Source organism: Brassica oleracea, chromosome C3, assembly GCF_000695525.1.
Source record: "Brassica oleracea var. oleracea cultivar TO1000 chromosome C3, BOL, whole genome shotgun sequence".
Taxonomy (NCBI): Eukaryota; Viridiplantae; Streptophyta; class Magnoliopsida; order Brassicales; family Brassicaceae; genus Brassica; species Brassica oleracea.
The window spans coordinates 64735616-64761847 of record NC_027750.1 but is presented as its reverse complement, the minus strand read 5'-3'; the positions used below and the strand labels follow the sequence as shown (position 1 = coordinate 64761847).

At 38.1% G+C, this 26232-nt stretch overlaps 5 protein-coding genes, 2 non-coding genes and 1 pseudogene across 10 annotated transcripts; 5 read left to right on the top strand and 3 right to left on the bottom strand.

The window, feature by feature from the left end:
- Positions 1-652: 652 nt before the first annotated feature.
- On the top strand, positions 653-3948 carry LOC106328020 (uncharacterized WD repeat-containing protein C2A9.03). Of its 2 annotated transcripts, XM_013766368.1 has the most exons (11): positions 653-766; positions 801-818; positions 1174-1357; positions 1740-1907; positions 2010-2096; positions 2263-2397; positions 2485-2595; positions 2675-2766; positions 2858-2963; positions 3043-3129; positions 3217-3948. In XM_013766368.1, the coding sequence occupies exons 3-11, from the start codon at positions 1205-1207 to the stop codon at positions 3628-3630; spliced, it is 1353 nt and encodes a 450-aa protein (XP_013621822.1). In that variant the 5' UTR covers positions 653-766; positions 801-818; positions 1174-1204; the 3' UTR covers positions 3631-3948. The 2 variants fall into 2 exon arrangements, with proteins under 2 accessions (XP_013621822.1, XP_013621823.1); XM_013766369.1 differs by having other exon boundaries at positions 716-818; positions 2028-2096.
- A 426-nt stretch (positions 3949-4374) lies between these two features.
- On the top strand, positions 4375-5089 carry LOC106328748 (photosystem I reaction center subunit V, chloroplastic-like). The gene has a single exon (XM_013767257.1). It carries the CDS (start codon positions 4456-4458, stop codon positions 4939-4941), a length of 486 nt encoding a protein of 161 aa, XP_013622711.1. The 5' UTR covers positions 4375-4455; the 3' UTR covers positions 4942-5089.
- A 2148-nt stretch (positions 5090-7237) lies between these two features.
- Positions 7238-8244, top strand: LOC106329117 (nucleoside diphosphate kinase 1-like). Its single transcript, XM_013767708.1, has 3 exons — positions 7238-7388; positions 7498-7546; positions 7697-8244. The coding sequence occupies exons 1-3, from the start codon at positions 7338-7340 to the stop codon at positions 8041-8043; spliced, it is 447 nt and encodes a 148-aa protein (XP_013623162.1). The 5' UTR covers positions 7238-7337; the 3' UTR covers positions 8044-8244.
- A 192-nt stretch (positions 8245-8436) lies between these two features.
- Positions 8437-8519, bottom strand: TRNAS-UGA. Its single transcript has one exon. It is a non-coding gene; the product is annotated as a tRNA-Ser (tRNA).
- Positions 8520-8631: 112 nt separating this feature from the next.
- Positions 8632-9837, bottom strand: LOC106332826 (annotated as a pseudogene).
- Positions 9838-14072: 4235 nt separating this feature from the next.
- Positions 14073-14154, bottom strand: TRNAS-UGA. Its single transcript has one exon. It is a non-coding gene; the product is annotated as a tRNA-Ser (tRNA).
- A 106-nt stretch (positions 14155-14260) lies between these two features.
- On the top strand, positions 14261-18440 carry LOC106336474 (chloride channel protein CLC-f). The gene is made up of 8 exons (XM_013775308.1): positions 14261-14903; positions 14987-15389; positions 15839-16033; positions 16244-16698; positions 16819-16923; positions 17218-17643; positions 17719-17951; positions 18086-18440. The coding sequence occupies exons 1-8, from the start codon at positions 14451-14453 to the stop codon at positions 18165-18167; spliced, it is 2352 nt and encodes a 783-aa protein (XP_013630762.1). The 5' UTR covers positions 14261-14450; the 3' UTR covers positions 18168-18440.
- Positions 18441-22021: 3581 nt separating this feature from the next.
- LOC106327958 (serine/threonine-protein kinase BRI1-like 1) lies at positions 22022-26226 on the top strand. Of its 3 annotated transcripts, none has more exons than XM_013766291.1 (2): positions 22022-22193; positions 22539-26226. In XM_013766291.1, the coding sequence occupies exon 2, from the start codon at positions 22660-22662 to the stop codon at positions 26155-26157; it is 3498 nt and encodes a 1165-aa protein (XP_013621745.1). In that variant the 5' UTR covers positions 22022-22193; positions 22539-22659; the 3' UTR covers positions 26158-26226. The 3 variants fall into 3 exon arrangements, with proteins under 3 accessions (XP_013621745.1, XP_013621744.1, XP_013621746.1); XM_013766290.1 differs by having other exon boundaries at positions 22040-22408; XM_013766292.1 differs by having other exon boundaries at positions 22040-22438.
- Positions 26227-26232: the final 6 nt, after the last annotated feature.

Sequence of the window (26232 nt, the reverse complement as noted above, 5' to 3'; positions counted from 1 at the left end):
ATTCAGAACATCTACTGCTGATGGAGAGGATGGATAAATCTTTAAAGGTTTTGCCCATGCTCCTAGAGAAGGGGAAACTGATACATCAGACTTTTTATTAGTTTCTGTAGTAGAAGAACTCTCAACGGTGACAAGGTTTTGCACGATTATTGAATCCACAAGAGCAGCTGAGGAAGTAGAGTCTTCATAAACAGCTTCTCCTCCTGCATCTTTGTGGTTCTCAACTTGAGGCACACTTTCCACAAGAACATCAAAGAGAATCTTTGGAGGTTCCAATCCAACAAAACCCTTAACAGCTGAGTCTTGTCCTGAGTTTTGGCTTGATGGAAACTTTTCGGCAGTAGCAACAAACCCATCAAACCCAATTGAGGAAGCTGGTACTTTTAGAGAACCAGTTGAAGAAGAGCGGCGAAGTATGGTGAACACTAAGCCATTGTCAGCTTTTTCAATTAGATCTGGGGGTTGGGAAGAAGATGCCATTGAAAAGGGATATACGAAGAGTTAAAAGAAAAGATCAAAGATGGAGTTTGAGAAGGGGAGTCCACCGGAACAATTGCAAGCCGGCAGAGCAGAGGCGGCGACTCGCGAACGGCAGAGCCGCCGAGAGGAGAACGAAGATTTAGGTTTTTTTTCTTTTTGGAAACTGTGCCCAATAGCCTGTGATTGAGAGAAGAAAAATAAATAAATAAATGTCTCATCTCTTCTTCTCTCTCTTGCAATCGATCTTAACCAACGCCAATCCAATAAAAAATTGTTGTATATGCAAAAACCTAATCATAGATTTTTGCTGGATTTTCACGAAGGAATTGCATCGTCAGGTAATGAATTTGTTTGAACCATACATCTCCTATTTTTCTGTCTTTTTAATTGATATGCTATGTTCCTGTCGTGCTCCTGCCTTATTACGATTGCGTTGGACATACATGTGTATTGGTTTCGTTATTTCCGAACTTTCAGTGTGTCGGAGCCGGTTTAGTAGGCGTTTCGTTTGTTTCGCGATGGGATGAAGTTTCTATTTAAGATTGTAATATTTGTGGAGATCTATCTTTCCTCTAACCGCTTTGTTTGTTTTAGATGTTGCAATATTCATGTTTACAACTACTCTATTTGGCTTCTGTGGTCGCTTGCTTTCACAGTTCTGTAATAAAATGTGCTTTTTTTCTACATGTGCAGTTGCCTTTTCTATCCAAACTATAAATAAAATATGTCCAATTACCAAGCGGAGGAGGATGCTGCGTACATGGACCATGTTGATGATGATGATGATATGGAAGTTGTAGACGACGATTTGGATGACGACTTTCATGGTGATGACATGGCTGCATCTGACTCCGATGTCGACGAGTTTGACTACTCTGTAAGAGCAGGATTAACGCAGAAACCCCACATGGGGTTTTTTATTTTTTTTTTTATTTTTTTTTTATTTTTTTTTGTCTGAGAAAAAAAAAAAAAAATTAAATATCAACCAATTGCGGGCCGCCACGTGTCAGTGGGGCCCGCAAACAGTTGAAAAACTCACCAAACGTCGGTCCTTATTTCAGCTTCCCTGGGATCGATTTTACCCTTATCTGTGGGCCCCCCCACCTAAAAATCCCACTAAAACCTCTATTTCCCTCCCGATAATCCTGGCCTAAGTATTTATATATGGATGGCTCTGTAACAAGACTAATTCAGTTTAGTTTGTCTTTGACATTTTTTTTACTAAATTGTGTGGTTTTTTTTTTTTTTTTTGGTTACAGAGTAATAAAATAGCAGATACTTCAGCGGAGCAAGCCCGTAAAGACAAAGACATCCAGGGCATTCCTTGGGACAGGCTTAGCATTACCAGAGAGAAATACAGACAAACTAGACTAGACCAGTATAAAAACTACGAAAATGTCCCTAACTCTGGTGATTCCTCCGGGAAAGTAAGTCCTCTTCTCCTTCTCTTACCTTTTAGCTATTGTCTGCTTGTTTCATCAACAATATTGGTTTCAACTATATATATCATTTGCTTAATGACCTCTCAGGATTGTATGGCTACACAGAAAGGGGCCATCTTTTATGATTTCTGGCGGAATTCAAGATCCATCAAATCAAGTATCCTTCATTTTCAGGTTTTCATCGAATCATATCTTTTTTTTTTTTTTTCAAATTCCAATTGTTTTAGTCCGTATGCATAATGAGGATGTACAAATTGCTACAACTGTCCACATAAGTTAAACATAAATGGATTCTTGTTGTACTAAAAAAAGCTTCTATGTGTACATCTTTGTATTCTAGCTGAGGAATTTGGTTTGGGCAACTTCTAAGCATGATGTGTACCTTATGTCACAATTTTTGGTGAGCCACTACTCTACTTTGACTTCTGGAAAGCATGAAGTTCTCAATGTTCAAGGCCAAGTTTCCCCATCCGAGGTTAGTTTCCTTCCTTCTTCCAGAATCATCAGAGATTCTTCTTTTAAAACCCACATCAGTTATTGGTTTTTTCTTGTGTGGGTGAAGAAACATCCTGGAAGTTTGCTGGAGGGATTTACGAAGACTCAAGTGAGTACACTTGCAGTCAAAGATAAGTTCTTAGTTGCTGGTGGATTTCAAGGAGAACTTCTATGCAAGGTAAACTCTAATGTTCTTCCAATTATGGATTACACAGACATGCAATCTAATCAACTGTTTCCACATTGGTTTGATGCAGCATCTTGATAGACCTGGTGTGAGCTTCTGTTCCCGTACAACCTATGATGACAATGCTATCACTAATGCAATTGAGATCTATAACAAACCCAGGTATCTGCTTCTCTATTTTGCTCCATGTAGGGTTTTTTTGCCAGTTTCCAGCTTCTAACATTCCCTTTGGCCTATGTCTGTTTGTCTGCAGTGGTGCGCTTCATTTCACGGCCTCAAATAATGATTGTGGAGTCAGAGATTTTGATATGGAGAGATATCAGCTTGTTAACTATTTTCGCTTTCCTTGGCCAGTCAATGCAAGTCCCTTCCTGTTTCTTGTCACACTAAGTTGAGTGATAAGTACAGTTAACGTAAATGGATAATTTTTATTGGCAGCACACATCTCTGAGTCCTGATTGTAAGTTATTGACGATTGTGGGAGACAACCCAGAGGGTCTTCTCGTAGACCCCAACAATGGAAAGGTGCAGAGACACTATCCCTATGCTCAACTCTTCTGAATAAAAAAGCTTTTTTTCTTTCTTCTAACTGATTTGGAATATTTCCGACAGACACTGGGAACGCTAGCAGGACATTTGGACTTTTCCTTTGCATCAGCATGGCACCCGGATGGGCTCACGTTCTCCACAGGTAACCAAGACAAGACCTGCCGGGTTTGGGACATTCGTAACCTGTCTAAATCTGTTGCTGTCTTGAGGGGTAACCTCGGGGCAATTCGATCCATCCGCTACACGTCAGATGGGAAGTACATGGCCATGGCTGAGCCGGCTGACTTTGTTCATGTATACGACGTCTCGAAAGGGTATGAAACAGAGCAGGAGATCGATTTCTTTGGGGAGATCTCGGGAATATCCTTCAGCCCTGACACAGAAGCGCTCTTCATCGGTGTTTGGGACCGCACTTACGGTAGTCTCCTTGAGTATGGCCGCCACCACAACTACTCCTACCTCGATTCATATCTGTAACCGTTCGAGAGCCATCAGAGGAATAAAAGAGCTTACCACATGCCTGGTACACTCCCGCGTCCAAATAAAAACATTATAATCAAATCTCCAATGGTGTAAATTATGTGTTGTGCAAGTACTAGGGGTTTTCACAGAGAGTCTATTTAGTTAGCTTTTGAGTGTTGACTGTTGAAGTTCATGTATGTGTGTACATAAGTGTTTGAGTTTCAGCTTGAGTTTGCATGAACTCTTTACTTGGGCTAGACCAGGATGAGACAACACGATCCGAGCCTGTAGCTCAGTATTTGGCTATAATCCATTGTTAGGGACTCGTTTTCATCCTTTTCTGTGTTGTATTCCGTTGGATTGTAAAATTGTGTGGATTAAATTGAACGTTAATAGAGTAGGGTCTTATAAGGAGAACCGTCTAAACTATGAGGGTTTTAACCAAAAAATAATTTGATTTTGTGTTAATCTTCGTAGTCTAAATTTGACAAAAGAAAACTTTAGGCGCTTTACAAAACAAAATGTAAATATTAGGGCTTTAACGCAAATATTGGTTCTAGTTTGACTGTCGAAATTTATGTCGATTAAATCGTAATAAAGTAAAATGTAAGGCGCTTTACGGAAAAAAGTCTAAATTAGGAGGGGCTGTAAGACAAAATACTTGTCTGAAATCTCATAATCCAATACAAACCAATGAGAGAATGCCACATCATCAACCTTGAATCCTATCCTCACAAGCAAAATCTTGTATCGTCTCCTCCAAGAAGCCAAATGTGATGATAAATCCAAAACCACTCATTCTCTCTTGCACTGAAACTCTCCACAGAAGAAGAAGATAACATGGCGACAAGCGCATCTGCTTTGCTCACACCCACAACTTTCTCCTCTACAATCTCCCAGAAACACCCGAACTCCATCTCATTCCACGGCCTCCGTCCTCTCCGCCTCGGTGGCTCCTCATCTGCCTTACCCAAGCTATCCACCACCTCCGGAAGAAGATCTTCCTCCTCCGCCGTCGTGAGAGCCGAGCTCAGCCCATCCGTCGTTATTAGCCTCAGCACAGGTCTCTCCCTCTTCCTAGGCCGGTTCGTCTTCTTCAACTTCCAGAGAGAGAATGTGGCTAAACAGGTGCCGGAGCAGAACGGGAAGACCCACTTCGAAGCGGGAGATGATCGTGCCAAGGAGTACGTAAGCCTCTTGAAATCGAACGACCCTGTTGGATTCAACATCGTGGATGTTCTTGCTTGGGGTTCTATTGGTCACATCGTTGCTTACTATGTTTTGGCCACTTCTAGCAATGGCTACGATCCAAGCTTCTTTGGCTGATTCATTCAAACTATATCTCTCTCGTTTATGTATATGTTTGACTTGTATGGCAAGTTACCCAATCTAGTCACCAATCTTTGTTTCTTCTGCTTGTTTCTGCCTCTGTGGGTCTTCCTTTCGTTTGAAACATATTATATTTCGTGATAAACTTGCAGAGTTAAAATAATATACATAATGACACAAAGATGAAACTAGGTGCATTTACGAATAGTCATCTGTGGCTAGAAAGCTAGTAGTGTGCTTGAGGTTCTTATAATTTTCAGATTTTATTTCATGATAACAATGAAATCTCATGATGTTCATCCACTAATTTCAGAACTATATTATAACATTTATATCTTTTTTTTAATAAACATTTGTACTTGGTTATTCCGATTGTCCTCACAAACAATATGGAAAGTTTCTTTTGGCAAAAACAAGAAAAATAATCTGAACTAATTTTTACCGGCTCGTCCGCGCGGATGTATTTTAAAAAAAATATGATGCTATTTTTTTTTATGTCACTATTTAGGGTTGGGAAAAAAACTCCAATTCGAAAAATTGTATTGATCCCAATCCGAATAAGTAGTACCAAATTCATACCAAAATTGATTAAATATCAGAATTATTCAAAATTTTGGTATTTAAAAAACTGAAACCTAATCCGATCCGAACCAAAGTATTTTGGGTATCCAAAATAGATTTATATACTTATATATATTAATTATTTTTAGATTTAATATATATAAAAACATTCAGAATATATATGATACTTTTAAGTTCATTTAAATACTTGAAAATCTATACAAATAATCAAACGTAAATATCTAAAATAGTTGAAATATACTCAAAACTCCAAAAATACTTAAATAATTATTAATTCTCTATCCAAATATTTAAACCAAAGTATTATATATCCTATATGTGTCATCATAGGTTAAAAAAATATGTGTTATCATATAATTAATCATATTTTATATGTACCATCAAATAACTTTTCTTATAATTAATAATATTTTATACGTACAATCATATAAATAATCACATATATTATATTTTAAAATTTCAATATGAAATATAAAAACCATAATTTAAGTTGGTATTTAAAATTGAGCTGTGTTGTATTTTTTTATATATATGAAAACATTTTTATAATGGTTATTAGAAAATATGTTAGTAAAATCAAATTTTGAATATATATATATTTTGATATAAATCAATTTTAAATTATTATTTTGACTTGAATATGTATATCAAGTAACGTAAACCTATTACTTTTTAATATAATGTAATGGACTTCCAATTTTTTTTAATAACATAAGCCCATTACTTTTTTCCTAACTTACTGACATCCATGTTTCCAAACATCACTATTTTTTCAAACTGCTATCTTTGTTGCCAAACAAAAGTTTAAATTATTTTTACTTTAATAAGATAGATTATATGCGGAATTCGGTTCAACTCTGGCAAAATTTTGAGAAAACTAAAACCAAATTACCTAAACTGAACCGAGTTCGCATGCCTAATCTCAAAGACAGGACTGATCAAACGTTACGGATTTCCTATTTGCAGTTATACAACATCTTTGTTTCAACCTTGCAGTCCAAGTCTTTTTAAACGACTTTTATTCTATAAAAATTAATACAACATTTTTAAAAGTCTTTGTTAATAATAGTCGGGAGGAATAAACATGTGTTTCTACAACTCTACCACACTCACCGGTTAATTTCTAGATTGAACGGAAGCTTCACATGACGTATGCCTTCTGCTTTAAGATCAAAAGAAATTAGAATTAGAAACTTGTGAAAGTTTTCAGAATTTCGTCAAAATAATCTCTTTGATAAAAACACTTTGAAAAATTACGCTTTCATTTTGGAATCTTGCTTCTAATTTAAAAATCCAAAGTCATAAATAAATAAGAAATATAAATTATATTTTTCATTTATATAAAATCTAAAAACTAATAGTATTAAAATAGAAAGAATAAAAATATGGAAATACTAAATTAATACTATAAATTATTTTGTGCATAATAATATTATTTTAATCTTGCATATATTTTTAGTCATAGTTTTATAAAATTATTCTTGTATACGTTTCAACAAGTTCCTCTTCTTAGTCTTTTTAAAAATTTAGCTACTTCTGATTCCACTTATGATATAACATTCCATTCCAGTTAATCCAATTCCTTATTTATTTGGATTAATAATCCCTTTTAACATATTTATGCTAAAGTTTCAAGTGTGGCATGAATGGACCTCTGAATAGTAAAAAGCAAAATCTCTTAAGGCCCATCTGGTGAAGCCCCACAACGAGGAGCGCATATTCTCAGCATCTAGGGCTCTTCTATATAACAACGTTCTCTTCACTGCGTATAGGTATCGCCGACTAGTAAGTGACATCAAAAAGAATCGACAATGGAGCAAACTTTCATCATGATCAAGCCCGACGGCGTCCAAAGGGGTCTGGTACGTTTCTATTGATGCTCTTCATTGTTACCTGTGTTCTTGAGAAACTTGTTGTTGAGTTTCCTCGCAAGTATCTTGATTATGTCTGCTCTTTGTGCTCCATCTTTAGATCGGTCAAATCATCTGCAGGTTCGAGCAGAAGGGTTTCACTTTGAAAGGTAAAATACTTTTAAGTTGGTTGCTGCTGCATACTATCATCGTAACTGATACTAGCTTAGCTGATGTAGCTTTTAAGTTTGCATTTTAAAACGTAGATCTGGTCAGAACTGTATGATGATAGTTTGGTTTGATTGATGGCATGGTCTCAGGTCTAAAGCTGATCACAGTGGACCGTCCATTTGCCGAGAAACACTACCAGGACTTGTCAGCCAAGCCCTTCTTCAGTGGCCTTGTTGATTACATAATCTCTGGCCCAGTCGTTGCAATGATCTGGGAGGGAAAGAATGTTGTGTTGACGGGAAGGAAGATCATCGGAGCAACGAACCCTGCAGCATCTGAACCAGGAACCATCCGTGGGGATTTTGCTATTGACATTGGGAGGAACATTATCCATGGGAGTGACTCGGTGGAGAGTGCTAACAAGGAGTGTGCGTTGTGGTTCCCTGATGGACCTGTGAACTGGCAGAGCAGCCTTCATTCTTGGATCTACGAATGATTCTCTATCGTTTTGTGATCCTTTGTTTCGGTTGTTGTTTACATGTTTCTCTCCTTTGTTTTTGTCGCAAGCTCTGTTGCTTCCGCCTCTTTGCATCTTTCTTTTTTTTTTTTGAAGTTTGAATCTCAGAACATGACTCTGTTTTTTTTTTTTTTGTGAGGGTTTCTTTGAACGTCTTATATATTCTCTCTTTCTACCCGAGCAAGAGAGAGAGCCAAATGGGTTTTCGTCGGAAGTTTTACTAGCGTTCTCAAATTCTAAAGCACAGACGTGCTTTTGCACCTAGACTAGTAGTGTAGGAGGAACATATTCTTGTGACCAATTATTGTGAGAAAAGCTGCTCCCGAATGTTTCTTTTCTTTTTCTTGAGCAACTCCAACTGCAAAAATAAATCGTCGACAGCAGGGTTCGAACCTGTGCGGGCGAAGCCCAACAGATTTCAAGTCTGTCTCCTTAAATCACTCGGACATATCATCGACTTGTTGGTACTTGGTAGGTTTTGGTTGGTATGTTGTAATATTCAGACACTAATCCATCTAATGTACAAATTTTGTTTTTCTTGATCTGTGTTTGAAGTTCTTACAACACTCTTGCTCATCCATTACTGAGTTAAGAGATCTTATCATGTAACGCATTGATAACCAATTCAAGAAAATATGGATATCAATTCAAAAGGGAAGAAAAGAAAGAAACGGTTACATTATGCATTCAACAAAAAAAAAAATCAGATAGAGATTAAACTCTGGAAATAACAAACAACAAATCCCATGGATTCAGCCGTGAAAGTATAATCGATCGTCTGGATAGGTTTCGGGGTCATGTATCAACAGATATTGACTTTTCACACCGTCATAAAAGAGCAAATTCTTCTTCTTCTTCTTCGTCTTCTTCATCTTCATCTTCATCTTATCCTTCTTCTTCTTCTTTCCATCCAAAAGTGCTAGTGGGCGGAAGGCCCATAGTGTTGAGCAATCATCTGTGACAACCCCTTGTGCGTATCACAGATGAATGATTCCTTGTCCGACCAAGTGATATGGTTATGATGTGAATTGGGAAAGGGAGCTTTAGAGATGACTTGAAAAGCCTCGGTGTGAAGATCAAAAGATAAAAATTTTGGTTTCCTTGCAATCTGTGAACCAATGAAGCGAACCAAGGCCTATCTCTGAAGAGTTGTATAGCCCAAACAGGCTTGTAAGTGGATGATGATATTATGTCTTTACCGAATCCAAGCTTAAAGAGTCCGTGCTCAAGCTTAAAGTAACTCTCTCCTTGGCTGATCATGAGTTGTTGAAGTTGGCACGGAGGAAGAGGATGATACCATCTTGTGGCCGGGTTGACAACATAACCGGATTCCAAGGGATGGTAGAGACAAACGAGACCGTCACATCTATTATTGGACACTAAGTACTGTCTTCCTTATCCCAAGGAGTAGGGATCTTGACCGATGAGGATGAACCCAATACTAGTGTTCTTAGAGATTCGTCAGTACTTGCGGACACCATGAGAACATCTGGATCTCCTCTTCCTGACTGCTTCAACTGCCTCTCTTGGAACCTTCGTGATTGGATCGTTGATCTCCATTGCTTCGATACAGACTTGAATCTCAGCAGAGATCTCACAGGAAGTCTCTCCAAGATGGCTCTACCACGTCGTGGTGCAGCCATTCCATCATCATCGAATCAAGCAATAAGATTACAGATACAGAGGCTACTTGATTTTATAAGCGAGAGATTTGACATATAAAAAGGAAAACCTCTCAGGGATAAGGAAAAAGGATTATTATAAAAACTTCAATCCACGACTAATCCTAAACTGTTAGGATAACCTGAAAACAACCCTTTAATTTAATAAAAGTTATCCACCCGTTACTCTGATTCTTTGTTTCGGTTTGTTTTTTTTTTTTTTTTTTTTGTCATCGACTTTTACAGATTCATATTGACTCTGTAAACCAAATTGGATGATCTACATCCATATGAACAACATACGACAGCTGCATCCTAGCTTTACGGGCTAGACTATCCGCCATAGTGTTTAGCGTTTGTGGAACATGGATGATGTCTGATCTTGTGAAACTCTCATTCAGGATCTTGTAATCGTCCAAATAATCTGCAAAAGCCGGCCATTCTTCTGGTTCGGAAACCATCTTCACCAATTGAGAACAATCCGTTGCAAATGTGACCTGAAATTGACGTAGGTTCCTCATACATTCCATTGCCCAGAGTAGCGCTTCCATCTCCGCATGAAGAGGAGAGAGACTAGCCCGAACATTCCTCGCCCCCAATAAACCATTAAAACCCACTAGTGTACTAAGCCATCCTTGCCCTGAAAAGATATCATTATCTTTCCAAGAGCCATCCTTGTTTCGGTTTGTTAATTCTATACTATTCCCTTTTTCATTTTAATTCTTATTTTAGGTTTATCCGCACATATTTTAAAAAAACATTTAATTTTGTATATTTTCTAAATAAAAACATCATTACCTATACGCCTAACCACATTTCAACCAATAAAAAAAAAGATACCATATCTTTTTTTATTATATTATTATATAAAAATTGGTTTTTCAAAGTTGCTAATTAAAATGACCGCGACATATGTCAATAAAATAATTAAAAATGAGACATGTATCAAAAATAAAGTACAAATATTTTTTGTTTAGAATTTAAAAGAAATTTAGAAAAGAAAAATTACTATTACAAAAATATTCTTATAGTTTCTTTTCAAGTTTTTAGAAAAGGAGAATTGCTATTACATAATCTTTAACAATTATAGTTTGTTTAGGATTTAAGAAATATAAAATTACTATCATATAAATATTTTCAGTTAATATTAAGTAATTTTTTTAAATTAATATTTTCAAAATTTGTTATTTTAACATCACTTCTACTTTTAGATTTTTCTTTGTTAATTAAATTTGTTTTAGTAGCATATTTATCATCAAAATTTTAAAAGTAAAAATTACTATTAAATAAACTTTTACAATTATCTATTAAATAAACTTTTAAAATTATCATTGATCACTAGTTAAAAGAAAAAAAAAACAAATCCTCTCTTGGTTTGGATTAAATTTTTTTCTTACAAATCTCTTTTATTATGATTTTAGAAAAAAGGAAATTATCATCACATAATCTTTTAAGAGTTTCTAATTAATATGATTGTGACACAACACAATATATATTTTAAGATTACGACATGTGTTTAGTTTTTTTTATCATAAATATATAGTTATCTTATTTTAAACTATTTAATAGTAATTTCCTTTTTAAAATTCTAAACAAAAATAATTGTAAAAACCTATTTGAAAGTGATTTTTCTTTTAATTAAAAAACTTCTAAATAAAGAGAATTATAAAAGATAATATTGGCTTTTTCAAAAAACATCTTAAAAAAACGAAATATAAAATCCTACATGTACAAGAAATTACTTAATAAAAATTATAAATAAAAACTAATTATACAAAAAGTAATATACATTTTTTAAAAGTCCCAACAAAATAAAATTGTAAAATTATAAAGCAAAAATAAATATAAATAATTCACATCTTTATTTAGGTTTAAGCTTCCTCATATTATTTTCACAAAACTCAATATTTACAAGAAAAATATTACTCTAGCTTTTTTAAAACATCTATCTATCTATATATAAAGTTGACATTTTTCCTTCTTATGACATGTGGAAAGGGGGTTTGTTGACATGTGTCCTCATGTTTTTTTTTGTATTTTAAATCCTTCTTCTTCTAGATTATTGCAATTTGTTCCATCAATTTATAATTGTGTACTATATAATCTTTCTCACATTTATTGATCCCTAAAAATCAAGAAATAAATAAAATAATATAAATATATTTTAAATATTTAATTTATTCACAACTAAAAATATCATAAACTTTCACCATTGTATTATTTTTACTAATTTTTATTATTTCGTTTACAAATTATATATTTATTTCATTATTAATATCATAAATAATCAAACTAAGAATAAAAAACTACAACACCAACGCAAATAACCAAGAAAGCGGGCCAGAGGAAGAATAATAATCGAAAAGCCAAAGCCACCAAGAAGGAGAAAGTATATGCCTAAAGCACCGGAATCACAACCAGTAGCTAAAAAGTAAGAAACACCTCACAAACTAAACAAGAACATACAAGACGACAATGCAAGTGGAAAACCCACAAAGCTCTGGATAGAAGGGACCAAAGCTCTAAGAGACTAACTCCGCACACTTATACCAAGGGAAACACGGAAAGAAAAGAAACAACTTGAGGGAGGGAGAATGAAAGACAACCACCGAGAAATCAAAGACTAAACTTGAGACCAGAATAACATTCCAAGCCCACATATCATACACGAACGAAAACGTTATCCAAAACACGAGTGGCAAACATGATGAAAGGGAGAGCAACCAGAGATGCGATGAAAGCTGCAAAGAGATGCAAGAATAAAGAGGGAAAGAGAGACGAAACGAAATCAACAAACTATGGAGTCGTCCTCGAGCTATGAAAGAGAGCATAGAAGTCAGAACACCAAAAACTAGATCTTGAAAACCAAGACGAACAGAGACTATTGATGGTAAACCAACGACGAAGAATAAAACATCAAAAGCGACTAAAATCTGACCCAACCAAGGAGATGCAGTTCCTAACATCAGCTGAAATCTAAGAAAGAAGAGGAGCAGTCAATATTGACTGGAACATCCTATAATGCCGTGAGAATCAACAGAACAACTGAAAACTTATAAACCCGATCTACAAAAAATATCATATAATCTCACATAAAAAGAAGGCAAGGAAGAACAAAAGAAAGATGTGAGTCTTTTTCCGGTGATGGTGAGAAGCACCGCACACCAGAAAGGTAACGAAATACATAGACGGTGACGACTCATGGTCAAAATATGGAGAGAGGACAAAAAACATCTTAAAAGTTATAATTTTCAAAAATATGAAAAAATATAATACAATTTTGACGCTGAAATCGTTAATCTTAGAATCAACAAATGCGTAGATGCAAAGTTATTGAAATTCAATATTATTTTACGTTAAATGCTCACTTCACTACTAACAAGTACTATACACACAACAACACATTATTCAAAAAAAACAAACACAAAATATATTAACCTATCACCTACTACTACATAACACACTAAAAACACCAAATAATGTTTTTAAGAAATAAAAACAATAACATAATTACATTATCCAAAAAATCATGCTCTTATCAATAATAAAACAATATTTCGCGCGAAGCGGACATCCCTAATTTTAGATATAACTCAATTTTTTTTATTATCTTTTTTGTCAACTTTCTCTTCAGTAGAGAAGCCCAACTGGGCATTACAGATGAGAAGTACATCACGCCCATTTTTAACCTTAAAAGTTTTTGAGTTTCTTCGATTGTTCCGTAAAATTCCACGTGTCTCTTGAAAAAGATGAGACGTAGGGGTAGGCACGCTCTCCTACGCGGCACCGCATGGAGTGATCGGAGACACAACTCCGGCGTGAAGAACGATCTGCACGAGCTTCGTTGTTGGGTCCTCTTATGAACTCCTCGTAGCTCCTATCCTTCGCTCCATCAGTTGCCTTTGAAGCCACCATCACCACCGGATAATAATCTCTGGGAAACCCAACCGTTCCAATAAACGATCTTATCGGACCACCTTCACATAGGAAGATGCCAACTCATCTAAATCGCCATTAGAATCAGCTGAAATCCATCCAACATCACTTCCTCCTTCCTGTCAAGGAGACTCCACTTCTAAGCTGATTCACCGGCACCACTTCTTGGGTGAGTGAAGATTGATTTCTATAGAGAATGTTGAGTGCAAATCCGAGAAAGCAGCAGAGGTTCGACTTTGGGCCTTTGGCGAAACAAGATCTAAAGAAAAAGCTGCGAAAGAGGATGATTTAGATAACATCAACTAAGATAAAAGCCATCCAAGAGCTCCCAAATGTTTCGTTCTTTTCTTTTTATTGAGCAACTCCAACTGTTTCCGGAAACTGAAATGTCAAACAAAAGTTAAAACAAAACGTCGACAGCAGGGTTCGAACCTGCGCGGGCGAAGCCCAACAGATTTCAAGTCTGTCTCCTTAACCACTCGGACATATCGACTTGTTGCGAGAGGGTGAAATTGCTCATTATAATAACAAATAAAGGCCCAATAAAGGCCCATAAGTGCTGACTTGGATTCTCTCTCAAGCTCACAGTGAGGCTTCTCTTACGACGGATGCCGCGTGTTTCATCATCGAGAGGCGCGAGACGGTTTAGAATCTGAAAAGCCGATCAAATCTGAAGAAAACCGGCGACGAATCTCCCCGGCGTAGATTCTGTTACTGAGAGATTGATGCCATCGTGAATCATCACGGCGAGTTGGATGATGCGTTTGTAACGGAGGCTAGGAATTAGATATGTCATCGGGAGGAGGAGCCGGAGAGTACAACGAGGACAGGCATCTATTGCGATCAACCGACGGAGATGAAGTCGTCAATGGCAGAGGAGAGGGTGATCTCGACGTTGAATCTCAGTCTCCGGCTATCAGGAATTCCACCGGAGGAGTTAGAAATCTGTTCAAGCATCTGGATCGGAGATTCTCTCTCTCCGGGCGTCGTCTGAGCTTCAAACGACTGGATAATATCAGAGTCGATAGGAGCCACCACCATCCCTCTTCTTCTTCCCCACTCTCGGTTGCCGGAGAAGGAGATGGCGTCGATGATCGCGATTACCTGAATGATGATGAGTACGGTTTTGATGAAGGCAACGACGTGCTCGGAGATAGTGCTCCACCTGAATGGGCTCTGCTTCTTATCGGCTGTCTCATCGGCGTCGCCGCTGGGATTTGCGTCGCCGGCTTCAACAAAGGGGTACGCTGTCATGCGTCAGATCTTGATCTGTGCACATTGATTTGAATCTATATTGATTCAACAGAATAGTGGTTTTTGTCTAGGTTCATGTCATTCATGAGTGGTCATGGGCTGGTACTCCCAACGAGGGTGCTGCTTGGCTTCGTCTACAGAGACTAGCCGACACGTGGCATCGGATTCTTTTGATTCCTGTCACTGGGGGTGTTATCGTAGGCATGATGCATGGTTTGCTTGAGATCTTGGATCAAATAAGGCAGTCCACTTCTTCTCAAGGACAAGGAGTAGATTTACTTGCTGGTATATTCCCAGTGATAAAAGCCATCCAAGCTGCTGTGACCCTTGGTACAGGATGTTCACTGGGTCCCGAGGGACCTAGTGTTGACATTGGAAAGTCATGTGCCAATGGTTTTGCGCTAATGATGGAAAACAACAGAGAAAGGAGGATAGCTCTCATTGCAGCTGGTGCGGCTTCTGGGATTGCATCTGGTTTGTTTAGACCTCTTCTAAAATTGCTTATGCCTCCTCCTCCATAATTGATATTTGTGTATTATTGGATTGCCTATGCACGGAATAGCAGCACAGCTCGTTCACTCTAGTATTTATTGGTTCCTGGGATCTTTTTGGCTTATTCAATCTTAATGGCCCCTCGTTCTTTTTGCTCACTCTCTTGGTTCCAGAATTTTGTATGTACTGTAGCCTACAAATTTGTCTATGAATCTTAGGTTCTAGCACTAGACAGAGCATTTTTCTGGTATTAATTAATGAAAAGAGTTTACTTATGGTTACTTTGATGTTGGTTTCGTGTGTATGTGTTATTGTGTTTCTTACTATAATGAGACCACTGAGACAGGCACTACAATTATTTGGTCTTTCCAATATGGAAATTTCGTTCATGGTTATAAATCTGATTTACCGATCGTTATTTGTGGTTACAGGTTTCAATGCAGCAGTGGCGGGTTGTTTCTTTGCTATTGAGACTGTTTTAAGACCTCTACGTGCCGAGAACTCGCCTCCATTTACCACTGCAATGATAATTTTGGCCTCTGTTATATCATCGACTGTGTCGAATGCGTTGCTTGGGACTCAATCAGCTTTCACAGTCCCCTCGTATGACCTGAAGTCCGCTGCAGGTATGTTTTTCTTTGGCTTTTAATCTCAATTGTAAACTTTCAGTTAGTCTGGTGGTATAAATGATCAGTAGCTTATGATCGAATGTCCTGATGGATAGGGTATGATATCATAAAGATGCTTGGTATCTTTAAATTACGAAGGCTGATATATATATGCTTCAACTAGCATTTTCTTATAAGTTTCCCAACATGTTTTTCACTTGTCTCCAGAGCTACCTCTGTACCTGATATTAGGAATGCTGTGCGGTGCTGTCAGCGTTGTTTTTTCTTGGCTCGTCACGTGGTTCACCAAGTCATTCGAGTTCATCAAAGACAAATTTGGTCTTCCAGCTATTGTGTGCCCTGCATTAGGTGGTTTAGGAGCTGGGATGATTGCTCTCAAGTACCCCGGAATTTTGTACTGGGGGTTTACAAATGTTGAGGAAATCCTGCATACTGGAACGAGTGCTTCAGCTCCTGGAATTTGGTTATTAGCTCAGTTAGCCGCAGCCAAAGTTGTGGCCACTGCTTTGTGCAAAGGCTCTGGGCTTGTAGGCGGTCTATACGCACCAAGTTTGATGATTGGTGCTGCTGTTGGTGCTGTGTTTGGAGGTTCGGCTGCTGAGATTATTAACAGAGCAATTCCTGGTAACGCCGCTGTGGCTCAACCGCAAGCTTACGCTCTGGTATTGTTTTACCTTTGATGCAGGCCTTTACTTCAATGCATCTTTTTCTTGTTCTGATAGTGCCCACTTCTGTTGTTACTGATTTTGACTCATCAAGTTGTCCTCATTTATGTGATGCAGGTTGGCATGGCAGCGACACTAGCTTCCATGTGCTCAGTCCCCTTAACATCAGTATTACTGCTGTTCGAGCTAACAAAAGATTATAGAATTTTGCTTCCTCTCATGGTAACCATACGTTTTTCCCTTTCAGTTTCTTTCTGGTGCTTAGATAACATGTGGTACTATCAAATAAAACATGTGGTAAAATCGCTTAGAGGGGTGAGATTCATGAAATGCTTCCCTAGTTGGCTTGTTTAGCTGATCGAGCAATAAAGCTTTTCTTGAAACTAAACCAGTTATTTTTCGCTATTATAATGTTTTTAAGCAGAGGTAGTTTATACGGATAGAGAGCGATAAGTTTCTTAAAATCTTTATCCTGTTTGTTCATGATCTGATATGCATCTCTGTTTCCTCTAACAGGGAGCGGTTGGTTTAGCAATATGGGTCCCCTCTGTGGTAAACCAAGACAAAGAGAGTGATTCTTCAGAGGGTCGCAACGCAGGAAGAGGATACTCTACTCTTTCACCGTCCCATCTTAAAACCGAAGGCATTTGGAGACGCACGGATAATGCAAACTCCCTTGAGCTTACCGTGATGGAGAACCCTGACCACAAATCCTTCTTGGATGAAGAAACTATTCTGGACGACTTAAAGGTTTTGCGGGTTATGTCAAAGAACTATGTGAAGGTTTCTCTGGGAACAACTATAAGAGAAGCAAGAAACATTCTTAAAGACAGCCACCAAAACTGCCTTGTGGTGGTCGATGAAGATGATTTTCTAGCCGGAATCTTAACACATGGAGACAGTAGACGTTGCTTGTCCAATAAGGTCTCTCCAGTCGTAGATGTAAGCAGTGAAACATAACAAACTCGCCTGTCTCTTTTTTTGGCAATGGAGTTGAATGAACTTTGTCTGATGCAGGAGAATACATGTCCGGTTTCCTCAGTGTGTACTAAGAAAATAACGTATAGAGGCCAAGAACGCGGTTTGATAACTTGCTATCCAGACACGACGGTCGGTGTGGCCAAAGAGTTAATGGAGGCAAGAGGTGTGAAGCAACTACCTGTAGTAAAACGAGGTGAAGTAAGTCACAAAGGGAAAAAGAGGAAACTGCTGGGCCTTCTTCATTATGACTCCATCTGGACTTTTCTCAGGTAATTATAAAAGTTTTCTCTTTTACCTTTATTGCCCATTTAACCTTCAAGCACTCCATTGTCTGTTTGTGTTTGCGTGTGTTGATATATTTAATTCATAATCTTGAGCAAAACTAACTCCTTTTGTTACGCAGAGATGAGATGAGTCGTAGGAGATCGATCAACGAGCGGAGAAAAGATAAGTACGAGGAGGTTGGTGCGGCAAATGTGCATTGATATGGGTTTGTGCCAATCTGGTATAGCTTCTTTTTTTTTTTAATTTCTTATGTGCAATTAGAACGGAAGAAAACATGATCGTAAAATAATACCTCTTTATTAGTTTTTGGAAATATTTTTCTCGCAAAAGTAACACTCTCTTATCATATACTCAAATAGAAAGCTAATGTAACATAGATACAACATTTGTTGGGTGAGAAAAATGTAATATCATTAGTTCTTAGCAAGCCTTGTGAATTGTGATACTTGGAATCGTAAATTCTATAAGTGACTGACGCAATGAATTCTCTTATATGGTTTCTTCGTTTATTAAGGTTTATATAGCATTTATTTGACAAAAAAAAAAGCATTTATTGACCTTTGCATTACTTTCATAGAATTGCTTTTCTTTTTGCATGTATGTGATGTACAACTGTTAATTTAAGTTGTGAATTTAAAAAGGTTTTTACCTTGATGGATAAATCATATACAGAAGATCCGGAAAGATAACGCAATGACTGGTAATGGACCCTTGCGTTAATCATTTTCACTAAAAAGAGCTTTAATTTACAGTAAAATTTGGTAATAAAAAGAGACAAGACTAACAAATAGCTGACTAATTTGATTGGAGTGTGATTGAAATTTCTGGTCATACATATATTGGTAAGTGGGTGACAAATGATTAATTTAAAATGCTTAGCTTTTTCTTCACTATTATTAGGTCGGTCCTTCACGTCAAACAAAGAATGAATATGGTTTTTCAACATTCTGGTTGATACCCACAATTAAAGTGCAAAAATAGTCTTAGCATCTTCCAATCTGTCAATTGAAAACAGCTTAGTATAAAAGTGTAACTAAATATTCAATTTAATTTAAAATGATTTACTTCTCGAAAAATCATTTTCCATATGTGAACTTCTTTTTGCATTTGAAACTTGAAAGATGTCAAGAGACATGCATGCAACTATTCTTCAATTTCTTTTTAGCTAATCTTGATAATGATATGCTGGACCATTAAAATGTCCTTTTCGACCTTTTTCTATTTCTTCTTTTGCAAGCTATATATGGCCTAATGAGAATAAGAAAATAAATACATACCTAGTATAATTTGGGCAAATAAGACGAATTTTTATATATCAAACATGTTAGTGAACATTTTAAATTTTATTTTTAGATATATATTTGAAATTTATTGAGATCAATATTAACAATTATTCGCACAATTTCTTTAAAATTATGCTTATTTGAATTAAAAATAAATATTCGTAAAGGTTAAAGTCGTAGATTTTGATGGTTTTCACCTTTTGCTAGAAAAGCAACAGTTTATATTTAATTAACTAAATTATCCGACTGATATTTTTTCTTTTCAAAAATTATATTTTATTCTAGTCCTTGAATAATTTAACATTACACTGTATAAAAATAAATATACTTAGTGGGCATGGGAGAATCTTTTAAGAGTAGAAAGAGTTCATAAAATATGCGCTCGTATATGCGCTCGTGCGGTAGAGTATACTGACAAAATTGGTACACGGCCCAACCCTACGGCCCACGCGCGTCAAAACCGTTTCCGACTTTTCATAAAACCCCTTCTTATTTTATTTATCTTACTATCTAACCTACTAATAATAAACTTACTTCCTAGGATCCTTGTCTTTTTCCTGCCCCATTTTTTAAATTAAAAATTCTCGACCCTATTCTCATTTACATCGGACATCACGCAAGCTAAGTAGGTTTAAAATGATACTCTAGTTTTCCTATTTTCTATGTGTATAAACTATGTTATACTATGTTAACAGTTCAAGAAATTTGTTTGTCTTTTCTCCGTAATCTCTAGCTCATTTTTACATGTGGATGGATGTCACGGGTTTTTGAAATTAATGTTCCTGTTTGTACGTTACTGATGTAATATGTAAATGGCATACATATATATATACATATATATATATATGTGCGCTATGGACGAGTAAATAAATCTCATTTAACATAAGTATATATTAGACTTCATTATATAAGTTTGCTGTAAAAATATATATCTTAAAACTTAAATATTATTACACAATTTTTTTGACATCGACAAAACTCAATAATTAAGCAAAAAAAAAACTCAATTTTTGCTAAATTTAAAATAAATTTTTTTTTTTAACACAGTAAAATTAGATGGATCAAAAGTTTTTCAACTTGTTTTAGTTAATTAAAATAAATGTGTATAACTATAAAAAAATATCTGTAAGGTAGGCATGGGCGTTCGGATCTTCGGATCGGGTTCGTGCCGATTCTTTTCAGGTCCGGATCTTTCGGATCGTAAATATTTAGACTCAATAGGTACTTAAAAGTTTTCGGTTTGGGTTCGGGTCGGTTCTTCTTGGGTTCGGGTCGGTTCGGATCTATAATTAAAATACCCATAAAATATCTGTAATTTTCCGGGTCTATATCGGGTCCGGTTATTTAGGATGTGAAAAGGACATGACATACCCAATTCCATCAAATTTAGCTGCTATTTGTCATATATATCTAAAATTTTACAAATAACTTAAATGAAACTATTAATAATTAAAATAAAATATTTTTAAACTCTAAATTTTACATTTTAAAGCTTCATATTATTTAAAAAATGTTACAAAAGAATAACAAATATTGTTAAAAAAAATATTTCAACTAAATCATAAAATAATATATATAAAATAGAACACAAAAACATCATAGTATTAGATATACATGTTCTTAAGTCGGGTACAAATCAGTTCTTATCGGGTCGGGTCTATTCGGGTCGGGTTTTTTTGGATCCGGGTCGGTTCCTTTCGGTTCCGGTTCTTTCGGGTAAAAAGATTTAGATCCAAAATATACTTGTAAATTTTCAGTCCGATTTCGGATCGGGTATTTTTGGATCGGTTCCGGTTCGGGTTTTCGGATCCAGATTAAGATGCCCAGGCTTACTGCAAGGAAGTTTCTCTTAGTTATACTCAATGCACTTTGATACTCGAAAGACTAGCTAATACAGCTATATTTCATTATTATTATTTTTTTTTTGCTACGAACTATATTTCATTATTTATAGATGCGGTTTAGGTAGAAATTGGATAAAATGCGACAGTTGCCAAAAGTTAAGCGGCAACTATATAAATAAAGACAATACGTGGGGCCGCAAACTAATATACAAAAGAAAAAGAGGACCATGAACAAATTAAAATAACCATACTACTTGTTAAATTCATTTGAATTAAAATAAGCTTAGTGCTTGGTGCCGTGTAGGGTTAGAAAGTTGCATAAATGCGTAGAAACATACGAAAATTATGGGAAAAAGTAGGCCTTTATCGTAACAATCGTCAATCTTTTAAAATAATCACATTTCTTTCTTTCTTTGAACTATATGTTAGAGCAGAGACAGGTATTTACTTACATGGCAACGCAGAGACCTTATATCATCTTTACATACATACGTGCCGGTTAATTCATCCAACCCCCAAAACAAGTAAGATTTGGACTAATAATACAATAATATTAAAATCATAAATTTCGCCGTGAAATTCGACCTTAACTAATTTGTGAAACATTATTTTTGTGATTAAAGTAATACGAGATTTTGAACAAAAAAAAAAGTAATACGAGATAATTGATGATTAGACAGAGATTATAAAGAGAAAATTAATCTTTTGTATCATGATTATGTTTTCTCTTCTTTTCTGGAGGATTATGTCTTCATTTTTTTCTGCTTTTTCTTTTCCTACTTTTTCTTCTTCCTTTATTTACCAATTTTTCTTATTATTATATTTTTGTTTGCAATTTTCCGGCAAAGAGAATATTATTTTTGAATTAATAAAAGAAATCCTTCATTTTTTACAACAATTAGACCATTGGTATTTCTTTCCAAACAAGGACACCCATTAGCTCTTCATTTACGCAAGATCAAAAAGGAAAATTCTTTCCTCTTTTTTTTTTTTTTTTTCCTGGGAGAATTCTTGTTTTGTTCCTGAAAAATCACTTTTTTCTTTCTTTCTCTCTTCTTGGTGAACTGGTCTTGCTGAAAAAGGTTTCCTCTCTATCTATGTAAGCACTTCTCACTACGGAATCTTAAACCATCTGATTTTGGAAAGAAAGAAAAAAATATCCAACTTTGGTTGTTTTCAGTCCGACCATCTCTGCAACGTCGTACTTGAGCAGAAACACTATCTTAAAACAATTTCTCTTGTCTTCTTCACTAGTGATACTCTGTCTCTCTCTCTTCTTCCAGTCACAGTCACAATCGTCTATGTCAAACTTAGGTTATACTCTTTGTTTTCTTCTTGAACAAGGTTCATATTATGTATATCAACTCTTTCTTGATTAAAAATTGTTTCTTTGCTGTTTTTTTTCTTTCTAAAACCTCACTTTGTTTTTTTATTTTATTTTCAGATTCCAAGCTCTGGAGGAATTGAGCACAGTAAATGAATCAGAACAAGTCAGAAGAAGATCCTTACTCCTTTGAGTATCATCAATCTCTATAAAGCCTCTGATCGAAACACTCGGTGTGGAAATGAAGCTGTTATCGTTAATCCTCTGTTTCTCCGCAACTCTTATAGTGGTGACCACTCATGGCAAAAGGCTAATCAGCGACGAAAACAACTCCTACGAAACTGCTCTGTTAACGGCGTTCAAGCAAACCTCCGTCAAGTCTGATCCTAACAACATCCTCGGTAACTGGAAACACGTGTCGGGCCGTGGCTCCTGCTCCTGCTCCTGCTCCTGGCGAGGCGTTTCTTGCTCTGTCTACGGTCGAGTCATCGGGCTAGACCTAAGAAACGGCGGACTCACCGGAACCCTAAACCTAGTTAACCTCACGGCGTTACCTAGTCTCCAGAATCTTTACCTACAAGGAAACGATTTCTCTTCTGGTTCTGTTTCCTCCTCCTCCGGCTGCTATCTTCAGAATCTTGATTTGTCGTCGAACTCGTTATCCGATTACTCAATCGTCGATTACGTCTTCTCGACATGTACCAATCTCGTTTACGTGAATTTCTCGAACAACAAGCTCACCGGAAAGCTAGGCTCTCCCCCGTCGTCTAAATCCCTGACGACCGTTGATCTCTCATACAACATCTTATCCGAGGACATCCCGGAGAGTTTCATCCCCGCGTCGCTGAAATACCTCGACCTAACTCACAACAACTTCTCCGGCGATCTCTCCTTCCGGTTCTGCGGCAACCTCACCTTCCTCAGCCTCTCGCAGAACAACATCTCCGGCGATCACTTTCCTCTTTCTCTAACCAACTGCAAACTCCTCGAGACGTTGAACATCTCCCGGAACAACCTCGCCGGAAAAATCCCCGGCGGCGGAGAGTACTGGGGAAGCTTCCAGAATCTGAAACACCTCTCTCTCGCTCACAACCGTTTCTCCGGCGAAATCCCGCCGGAGCTTTCTCGACTCTGCAGAACGCTGGAGACTCTCGATCTCTCCGGAAACTCTCTCTCCGGCGAGCTTCCTCCGCCGTTCGCGGCCTGCGCCTCGTTACAGAGCCTTAACCTCGGAAACAACTTCCTCTCCGGCGAGTTCTTAACCACCGTCGTGAGTAAAATCGAGGGGATCGCGTATCTGTACGTGGCTTACAACAACATCTCGGGCTCTGTTCCGAGTTCGCTCACCAACTGTACGAACCTCCGTGTTCTTGATCTAAGCTCGAATGGCTTCACAGGGAACGTTCCCTCTGGTTTCTGCTCTCTCCAAAGCTATTCACCGCTTCTTGAAAAGCTTCTCATGGCTAATAACTACCTCTCAGGAACAGTTCCTATGGAGCTCGGCAAGTGCAAGAGCTTGAAGACGATCGACCTCAGCTTCAACGCTCTCACGGGACCTATTCCGAATGAGATATGGATGTTGCCGAACCTCTCTGACTTGGTCATGTGGGCGAACAACCTCACCGGTAGAATCCCGGAAGGTGTTTGCGTCAAAGGAGGGAACTTGGAGACTCTCATCCTCAACAACAATCTCTTAACCGGTTCAATCCCTGACTCAATCTCCAAATGCACCAACATGATATGGATCTCTCTTTCAAGCAACCGGTTGACCGGGACCATCCCTACCGGAATCGGTTATCTTACCAAACTAGCAATCTTGCAGCTCGGGAACAACTCCTTGTCCGGGAGCGTCCCACCTCACCTAGGGGACTGCAAGAGCCTAATCTGGCTCGATCTCAACAGCAACAATCTAACCGGGCCACTCCCTGGCGAGCTAGCTAGCCAGGCCGGGCTAGTAATGCCAGGGAGTGTTTCAGGTAAACAGTTTGCGTTTGTGAGGAACGAAGGCGGTACTGATTGCAGAGGTGCGGGAGGACTAGTTGAGTTTGAAGACATTCGTGCTGAACGGCTGGAGCGGTTTCCGATGGTTCATTCGTGTCCCGCGACGCGGATATACTCTGGCATGACAATGTATACTTTCTCTGCAAACGGAAGCATGATCTACTTCGACGTCTCGTACAACTCTGTGTCCGGTTTTATACCTCCCAGTTATGGTAACATGGGGTACCTCCAGGTCTTGAATTTGGGACATAACCGGTTAACCGGAACCATACCGGACAGTCTTGGAGGACTGAAAGCTATTGGTGTTCTTGATCTCTCTCACAATGATATTCAAGGGTACATCCCCGGGTCGCTCGGATCGCTTTCTTTCCTAAGCGATCTTGATGTCTCTAACAACAACCTCACCGGTCCGATCCCATTTGGTGGCCAGCTAACAACGTTCCCTGTCACAAGATACGCAAACAACTCCGGCCTCTGCGGCGTTCCTTTGCATCCCTGCGGGTCTGCTCCTCGGCGGCCGCCCGTTACAGCCCAAGTCCACTCCAAGAAGCAGACCGTTGCAACCGCTGTGATCGCTGGAATCGCGTTTTCCTTCATGTGTCTTGTGATGCTAGTCATGGCACTTTACAGGGCGTGGAAAGTTCAGAAGAAGGAACAGAAGAGGGAGAAGTTCATTGAGAGCCTTCCCACTTCTGGAAGCTGTAGCTGGAAGCTCTCTAGCGTCCCTGAGCCGCTTAGCATCAACGTTGCCACGTTCGAGAAGCCGCTGAGAAAACTCACTTTCGCGCATCTTCTTGAAGCCACAAACGGGTTTAGCGCAGAGACTATGATCGGTTCTGGCGGGTTCGGAGAAGTCTACAAGGCTCAGCTCAAAGACGGGTCAACGGTAGCCATCAAGAAGCTGATCCGAATCACGGGGCAAGGCGATAGAGAGTTCATGGCAGAGATGGAAACAATCGGTAAAATCAAACACAGAAACTTGGTTCCTCTTTTGGGATACTGCAAGATCGGCGAAGAGAGGCTTCTTGTCTATGAGTACATGAAATGGGGAAGCTTAGAAACTGTTCTTCACGAGGTATCAAGAAAAGGCGGCGTGTTTCTAAACTGGGCCGCGAGGAAGAAGATCGCGGTTGGAGCTGCAAGAGGTCTAGCGTTCCTGCATCATAGCTGCATTCCTCACATAATACACAGAGACATGAAGTCTAGCAACGTTCTTCTCGACGAAAACTTGGAAGCACGTGTCTCGGACTTCGGTATGGCGAGGCTGGTTAGCGCGCTAGACACACATCTGAGCGTGAGCACGCTGGCAGGTACTCCAGGGTACGTTCCGCCGGAGTATTACCAGAGTTTCCGGTGTACAGCTAAAGGGGATGTTTACAGCTACGGAGTGATACTTCTTGAGCTTCTCTCTGGTAAGAAACCGATCGATCCAGGGGAGTTTGGAGAAGACAATAACCTTGTCGGGTGGGCGAAACAGCTCTACAGAGAGAAAAGAGGAGTTGAGATTCTCGACCAGGAGCTTGTAACAGAGAAATCAGGAGACGTTGAGCTGTTTCATTACTTGAAGATCGCGTCTCAGTGTTTGGACGATCGACCGTTTAAGCGGCCAACAATGATACAAGTGATGGCCATGTTCAAAGAGCTTAAGGCTGATCCAGCAGAGGAAGACGATAGTCTTGATGAGTTTTCGCTTAAGGAAACTCCGTTGGTGGAAGAGTCACGAGATAAGGAGCCTTAAGATATAGAGGAATCAGATGCTATGTTCTAAATTTTGGCGTCAGTGTGTATATAACTGAAGAAGCTCCAGCGAGAA

Excerpts from the sequence above, each read along its gene's own strand:
- LOC106328020 (XM_013766368.1), top strand. The coding sequence starts at position 1,205 with ATGTCCAATTACCAAGCGGAGGAGGATGCTGCGTACATGGACCATGTT. Across the intron at positions 2,964-3,042 it reads GCTTTCCTTGGCCAGTCAAT|CACACATCTCTGAGTCCTGA; the intron begins GCAAGTCCCTTC and ends TTTTATTGGCAG. Across the intron at positions 3,130-3,216 it reads TAGACCCCAACAATGGAAAG|ACACTGGGAACGCTAGCAGG; the intron begins GTGCAGAGACAC and ends TATTTCCGACAG.
- LOC106328748 (XM_013767257.1), top strand. The coding sequence starts at position 4,456 with ATGGCGACAAGCGCATCTGCTTTGCTCACACCCACAACTTTCTCCTCT.
- LOC106329117 (XM_013767708.1), top strand. The coding sequence starts at position 7,338 with ATGGAGCAAACTTTCATCATGATCAAGCCCGACGGCGTCCAAAGGGGT. Across the intron at positions 7,389-7,497 it reads ACGGCGTCCAAAGGGGTCTG|ATCGGTCAAATCATCTGCAG; the intron begins GTACGTTTCTAT and ends CTCCATCTTTAG. Across the intron at positions 7,547-7,696 it reads GAAGGGTTTCACTTTGAAAG|GTCTAAAGCTGATCACAGTG; the intron begins GTAAAATACTTT and ends GCATGGTCTCAG.
- LOC106336474 (XM_013775308.1), top strand. The coding sequence starts at position 14,451 with ATGTCATCGGGAGGAGGAGCCGGAGAGTACAACGAGGACAGGCATCTA. Across the intron at positions 14,904-14,986 it reads TCGCCGGCTTCAACAAAGGG|GTTCATGTCATTCATGAGTG; the intron begins GTACGCTGTCAT and ends GTTTTTGTCTAG. Across the intron at positions 17,952-18,085 it reads TCCATCTGGACTTTTCTCAG|AGATGAGATGAGTCGTAGGA; the intron begins GTAATTATAAAA and ends TTTGTTACGCAG.
- LOC106327958 (XM_013766291.1), top strand. The coding sequence starts at position 22,660 with ATGAAGCTGTTATCGTTAATCCTCTGTTTCTCCGCAACTCTTATAGTG.